General features: G+C 47.1%; 1 protein-coding gene across 27 annotated transcripts in view; it reads left to right on the forward strand.

The window, feature by feature from the left end:
• LOC103542347 (zinc finger protein 211-like) overlaps positions 1-4009 on the forward strand; it is a 51676-nt gene extending 47667 nt beyond the window's left edge. For all 27 annotated transcript variants that reach the window (XM_070558740.1, XM_070558749.1, XM_070558742.1 and 24 more), the window contains one exon: positions 868-4009. In XM_070558740.1, the coding sequence (XP_070414841.1) occupies positions 868-2159 (1292 nt within the window). In that variant the 3' untranslated portion in view covers positions 2160-4009. The remainder of the gene's footprint in view (positions 1-867) is intronic.
• The last annotated feature ends 3593 nt before the right edge of the window (positions 4010-7602 follow it).

A 7602-nucleotide genomic window follows, 5' to 3' on the forward strand; every position in this document is an offset into this window, starting at 1 on the left:
TCCTCTCTGGGCCAGCGGTTGCCATTAGTGAGCTGTTCACTATCTTTGGGGACTGTGGGCTGTTTTTTATTTAGTTTTGTTTCCTGTTGTTTGTCACGTGCACAATTGCTCTGAGCCAGTACTAGTCCCTCACCTGTTGTGTCATTGCCTCGGGACTTACGTCATCCAGGTCCTGTGGGTTGTCTGACTGGGATTTAGGAAGAAGAGTCCTGAGTGCTTCACAGGATAAGCTCAGAGGAGGCCTGACCCTGGTGACTGGCAGCTGTGGGAGGGCCTGACATCTGGGCTGTGTTCACATCAAACCAGGAACATGTCCTGTGTCCACCAGTGTGTTGACACCAATGCCAGTGACCACACCTCACTTCTACCTTTCCTTGCTCCTTCTTGACTGACTTCTGGTCCCTGGCTGCCCCTTCCTTTTTTCCTCTATACATCAGCTTTTCTCTACTTTTCCCTCTGCAGTGTTCTCCAGTGTCAGGTCACACATATACTTAGTGTTTGAACACCATCTAGTCAGTTCCACCAAGATTTTCCTGACACTGGCCACAAAATTCCACACAGCACTCGTGTGTCACCAGCAGCCAAGGCCCTGTTGAAGGCCATTAGCGGAGGAGTGAATTGGACTTGCTTTTTCCTGTGCTGCACCCCATCCTTACATCCTTCATCTTTTGAGGCCTCCCTCATTCTTGTGACTTTTTAGAGTTCTAGTACTGCAGACCAGCCCCTTCGTCATCAACCTGATCCCACCATCCTTACGTAGAAAACATTCCCCTGGGCTCGTTCATTGGTGTTCTGACACATTTGTGGTGGAGCTGCCCCCTCCCACCACAGACAGCATGCACTTCACCAGCATTTCTGTGCTTTCAGGTTGTTGGTATGGAATGGAGGATGAGGAGGCCCCTTCTATGCAGAGTGTTTCTGTGGAACAGATGTCACTGGGCAAGACTCCAAATTTAGGTCCACCCATTCAGAAGACTCACCCCTGTGAGAAATGTGTCCTGGTTGGGGGAGAGATTTTGTACCTGGCTGAGTACCAAGGATCACATCTTGGGCAGAAATCATACACCTGTGAGGCATGTGGAAAACAATTCTGGTTCAGTCCAAACCTCCACCAGCACCAAAAGCAAACTGAAGAGAAGCCATTCAGACGGGAGATGGACAAGGCCTCATTTGTGACGAGCTGTAAAATCCACATGTCAGGGAAGCCCTGTACTTGTGGGGAAGTTGGGAAGGACTTCCTAGCTATGTTGAGTCTTCTCCAGCATCAGGCCACTCTCAAAGAGGCAAAGCCACATGGCAGTCTCAAGTGTGGGGAGGCCTTTCATAGTGAAAAAGGTCATTACAAGTATAGTGAAGATGGGAAATCAGTCAGCTACGAATATAAACTTTTTCAGCATCAGCAAATTCACACTAGAGAAAGTTACAACTGTGACAACCCCTTTAACCAAAGCTCCATCCTTAGTGATTGCCAGAGAGTTACAGGAGCAAAGTCTCACCAGTGCAGCGAATGTGGGAAATCCTTTAGCCAAAGCTACAGCCTCATTCAACACTACAGGATTCACACTGGAGCAAGGCCTTATAAATGCAGTGAATGCGGAAAAGCCTTCAGCTACAAGTTCAGACTTGTTCAGCACCTGCAAATTCACACTAGAGTGAAGCCTTATGAATGTGGTGAATGTAGGAAATCCTTTAGCTACAGCTCTACTCTCATTAAACACCAGAGAGTGCACACTGGAGCCAGGCCTTATAAGTGTGGCGAGTGTGGGAATTCATTTAGCCAAAGCTCCAACCTCATTCAACACCAGAAAATTCACAGTGGAGCAAGGCCTTATAAATGCAGCGAATGTGGAAAAGCCTTCAGCTACAAATGCAAACTTGTGCAGCACCTGCGAATTCACACTGGAGAGAGGCCTTATGAATGTGGTGACTGTGGGAAATCCTTTAGCCACAGGTCCACTCTAAATCAACACCGGAGAATTCACACTGGAGCCAGACCGTATAAGTGTGATGAGTGTGAAAAATCCTTTAGCCAAAAGTCCAACCTCATTCAGCACTGGAGAGTTCACACGGGAGAAAGGCCTTATGAGTGTGGGGAATGTGGGAAATCCTTTAGCCAAAGCTCCCACATCATTCAACACAGAAAACTTCACACCAGATAACCTCATGAATGCAACAGCTGTGGGAAAATCTTTAGCCAATGGCCTGTTGTATTTCAGTGTGAAACTTCACAACCCAGCGACACTTCCTTCTGTGCAGCAAACTTGGGGAAGCCTTCATCTAAAGATCTAAACCTCCTTTTGCCACAGGAAGCCTACATGGGAGAAAGGCCTTTGACCTGCAGGGAATGTGGTATTTCTTTGTTCAGTGTAACAGAACTAGAGTGTCTTTGTGAGGAGTTGTCTGCCTGAAGTCGAACCTCATACATCTGAGCATCCACAGTGGGGAGATTCCCCGTAGTTCTAGGTTTGTGGGAAGCTTTTAGGAGCCTTATTGCATATTCTTCCCTGCCGGTTCCCTGCCAGTTTCTGTGGTAGAAACCATCTCCCCTCTACCACTTGGAGTTCCACACAGTGTGCATCACTCACCCCAATGTGCTCAGGGAAGGCAAATGTCTCTGTTTTCTTTCCCATTCCCTGGAGAACATTATAAGTGTTCTATGGGGCCTCATTCTCTCCTCTCTTGACTAATTAGGTCATGATCCTGACCCAGTTTTGGCCAATATCAGTCTGGGTAATGCTGGCGGCTTATGGGTTAAAAAGAGTCCAGTTCTGGTCCAACTTGCATTGCTGCAAAAGGCCACCTAGGAAAGACTACAGGGCTTTGTGATCCTAATTTATGTCATGGATGCCAGGATTTTTGTGGGCCCAGAGGTCACCTGGAGAAGGGTATTTTTGTTATGACAACCTCTAGTGTTGCCGTGAGAAGTAGAATTTGGTTCTTTGTTCCCAGGGATGTCACATAATGTCGAGCACTATTGGGGAAGCTGTCCCCCAGGTACTGCAAAGGAATTGTGTGCCTTCATGTCTAAAGTTTGGTTTTTCTGATGTCGCTGGTTGTAAGACTACAGGGGCCAGACTGAAACCAGTTTGTCCAGAAACACTGGATGTGATTGATTAATATGCACTGGAGGAGACTGCAGAGAGAGGATGCAACTCTTCTAAAGGTGCATCCGGATACAAGATGTTCCTGTGACCGTGGCTACGTGGGATGACTGTGTAGTACACTCTATACCTGTGTCCTTCCTGTAGATGAGGCCATTGTCAGAGCAACAAAGCTTTGTTTATTCTAGCCTCTCAACCGGTCATCTCAAGGATATTGCATAGACAAGAAAATGAGTAGACAGAAGGGAGATCCTATAGCCCAGGGATGTGGTTTTTGTGACCTAGCAGCTCTTCCTGCTGACCCAGATAGAAATGATCTTTGCCAGTATCTTCAGCCACTGATGCAGGGCTCCCCTTCTCGAGGCACGAAGAGAAAGGTTGAGTCAATGCAGAGTTTCTAAACCTCTGGTTATGAGAAAAAGTAGGAGATCTAGACTTACATTTGAATGGTTTTTTATAAAGCTTTATTGAGGTGTAACTGATGTGCTATAAGCTGCACATATTTACACTGTACAGTGTGATTAGTTTGATGTAAGTGTACACTCATGAGGCCATCCAAATCATGATGATGGACATATCTGCACCTCTCAGAGTTACCTGGGCCCTTTTTTAATCTCTCCCTCTGCCTTCATGACAACTGTTGATTTACGTTCTTTCACGGAAAATTTGTATTTTATAGAATTTTATATGATTGGAATCATAAAATGCTTTCTTAAGTTTTGATTTCCCTCCTGCATAATTATTTTGAAATTCATAAATGTCGCTTATGTGAATAATTTGTTATTGCTGGGTACTATTTTCCTGTATGGATGTAACATGTTTTGTTTACCCATTTCTCTGTTAACAGACAATGGCTTGTTTCCAGTTTGGGGCTATAATAAAGTTTCGTATGTCTGCACAAGTGGAAAGGAATGTGTGCTGAAGGCCTATGAACCTTTCTTCCATGTTCCGTCATTGTATGGCTATTCTTGTTTCATCTCCCCTCCCCCATATCAGTGGATTATTTTATTTAGAAAAGTGGTTAAATTTATAGTATGTTTAGGAATTTCATGTATGGAGAAAGAGGAACTTAAAATTTAGGGAGTATATGGATTACATATAACATGCATCAGAGTATGTGAAAAATAAGACACTAATGGAAAACACTTAAAAATATGGAGAAGAGGAAGCTCCTGCTATTTTTCCTTGCTGGAAAAAAAGGGGAAGAAAAAGCATCTCACGAGAAAAATACTCCTAAATATGAATTCTCCGATACAAAACTATAAATGAGACTTTAAGGGGCTGACCTCGTGACTGAGTGGTTGGGTTCATGTGCTCTGCTTTGGCAGCCCAGGGTTTCACCAGTTCGGATCTTGGGCACAGACCTGGCACCGCTCATCAAGCCATGCTGAGGCAGTGTCCCACATGCCACAACTAGAAGGACCCACAACTAAAATATACAACTATATACTGGGGGACTTTGGGGAGAAGAAGAAAAAGTGAAAAAATCTTAAAAAATTGCAACACCGAATGCATAATGTAGGCTCATGCATAAAGCAGGCTCACACTTTAATTTGTAAAATTCATCTACTCATTCGATTGTTAATACACAATGAATTCAGTAAGTGTTCTCAGATTGGGATACTCTAAAGCAGATTTCTTTAGAGTAGAATTCTACATTTACAATACCTAAGTATGGACATGGAAAGTTTTCTACTTCCACTACCGCTTTTAATTGAGGCACCTGAAAGGTCTCCCAGAAAATTCAAATTAAGACTAATCAAAATTAGAACACTTAACTGTCACAATATTTCATTTGTTTAAATTAGTGAAGTTGTAATTGGCAGTAAAGCTTGGGAAAGTTGAATTTTTAACAAAGTACAGCTTAGTGAAGTTACATCTGGGGGTCCTGTTCTAACCCCTTTGGCTCTCTTTTAGAGACTTCAGATAAGACTTAGACTTCTGTTTATAGTCTGTCTTCATCCCAGAAATATGCCAGAAAAATTACTGAGGCAACAAAGTACATCTGCCAAGAATGAGTAGAAAAGGAGATTGATATACAGTCTTCCACTGATCACAGAAAACTATAGACACACAAACACACCATGCCGCCATGAGAGCAAAAGTACCTCGTTTTTACCAACAGTTGCCACTGGACCCAAGTTTACACTCAGTGAAGAGAGCCATGCAGTCTCTCATCCCTCCTACAAGCAGGGTTGTGTAGACTTAACTTCAGCCTATGTACTCGGGATTCCACACTGGACTGTAGCAGAGAAGGCAGAGAACCACTATTCAGACAGCCCTTGACTTCTGAGGAACCTTCGGGAAATATCCCTCCTGCTTATATTATTTCTCTAAGAATCTAAGAGGAAGTTCTACTTACCAAATGTGACTTACTGCCAAAACAATGGCTGTTGTCACAGCGCACATATGAAAAGGGACATCTTACTCCTGAGACAAAGACTTGGGGAGCTATGAGATCGTCTTGTGATTTCCCCTGTAAGGGCAATGATGTGTTCTGCCCAGGGAGTTACTATTGACCTGGGAGAAACTAATTACTGTAAGTTAGCCATAAGGATAAGGCAGAATTACCTAGGGGAAAACATGTCAATGATCACTGAAAAAACACTTGGTGTCAGTTGGAACATCCTCAGGTAGTGAGATCCGGAAGTGGAAGAACTAATCTGGACACACGCATGGGTCTGGAATTTGCGTCAGCCCTGAGGGTTCCATCTTCAAAACTTGTATTTTCACAGTGGAAGCTTGGAAGGAAGCATAAGAGAAAGCCACCATGAAATTGGCCACAAGGGGGGAAAATGAACCAAGAGTCTTCAGTAGAACATTTGTTGCTTTTGAATACGCCTATTAACATCCCTGCTATGTACCACACATTCTAAGTGGTGAGATGTATGAAAAGACAAAGAGCCCTCTCTATCTCAGAAGTTGAGGGAGGCAGTCAATGAAAAGATGAAAGGGAGCTGTCGGGCCCCATGGCGGAGTGGTTAGGTTCCCGCGCTCTGCTTTGGCGGCCCAGGGGTTCGTTGGTTCGAATCCTGGGCACGGACCTGGCACCACTCATCAGGCCACACTGAGATGGCATCCCACATAGTACAACCAGAAGGACCCACAACTAAAATATAGCTGGGGGCCTTACGGGGAGAAGAAAGAAAAAATTAAAAGATATATAAGACGAAAGGGAAAAGGCTGGCTCAGAGTACCCAGCACTGCAGGGGTTGGGATGGGCTGCAGCATTACATAGGCTGGGAAGAACAAGCCTCATTGGTAAGAGGACACGAGAGTCCTGATTTGATGAAGGTCGAGGGCATGAGATTTGTGGGGATTTGGGGGAAGATGTTCCAAGTGGAGGTTTCCCCGTGTTCTGAAGCCAAAATATACTTTCAGTGCTTCAGGGAAAGCAGCACGGTCAGTGCAAGTGAGCAACCGTCAGCTATCCCTGGGGCAGCGTCAGGGAAGGCTCCCTAATCCGCTGCAAGGATTTTCCATTTGCCTTTAAAGTTGGGAGCCATTTCAGAGGCCAAACAAGAAACGGGCATGACTTGTCATGTGTTTTGCCAGGGCCCTCGTGCCTTCAGTCAAAGGGAAGCACAGGATATGGAGCCCAGCTAGAGGACCACGACTGAAATGCAGGTCGGGGGGTGGGGGGGGCCTTGCTGCCTGGAGGCTGTAACACCCCCACCCCTGACAGAGCCCTGCTCCAGGGAGGAGGGAGGAGGGAGGCCGTGTGGAGGCGGCGTGGGGAATGGTGGAGTCAGGAAGGAGCCCGAGCCCCAGACCCGACGCCAGGTTGAATCCACTGGGGAGACAGCGCAGACCTCACCTGTTCACCTCTTCAGGATTCACTCCCTTTGGACCGTTGTACAAACTTTCAAACTTCAACTCTCCCTCAGGTGCTTGGTGACTCCCAGTCACCATTTAACCTTAGATTGACTTTGACCACCCGCTTTTGGCTGCATTCCCCAACAACTCGACTGCCTGCTGGGGCCGCCCGCGCTGTGCTCCGTCAGAAGGACGACCCACAGCGCGTGGGGAGCGGGTCTCCGTGGCCGGCATGCTGCGGGGCTTATCCTTGTTCGCTCGCGTTACTGAAGGAGCTCTCGTTAGTCTCCCTTCCCCCGCTGACTCTTGCCTAAATTCCTCAGGTCCCCACGTCTGATCTGAGGGTTGCGTCTCAAAAGACGGGGGACCGGCGGTTGCTGTCCACGAGCAGGGAGGGCCCACAAGGCGGGAGGGGGAAGAAGAGACTCGGGCCAGGGAGGACCCCGGCGCGCGAGGCCGTGTCAACGCCGGTCTTGGCCTCACCGAAGGTTCCCCCCGACCCGGGGCAGGAGGTGAGAAAAAAAGGAGAGAACCATGGGACGGACGGGCGCGGGAGCCGGTGCTCAGGCGGGGGTCCTGTGAGGTGAAGAGGGGCCTCCACCGCGCCACACAGGCAGCGGGCGTGCAATGAGAGGGCAGAGGCGCGTGTAGTGGGGCCTGCGGTCGCCCCCCGACCAGCCCGCGC

Source organism: Equus przewalskii, chromosome 9 (assembly GCF_037783145.1).
Source record: "Equus przewalskii isolate Varuska chromosome 9, EquPr2, whole genome shotgun sequence".
Taxonomy (NCBI): Eukaryota; Metazoa; Chordata; class Mammalia; order Perissodactyla; family Equidae; genus Equus; species Equus przewalskii.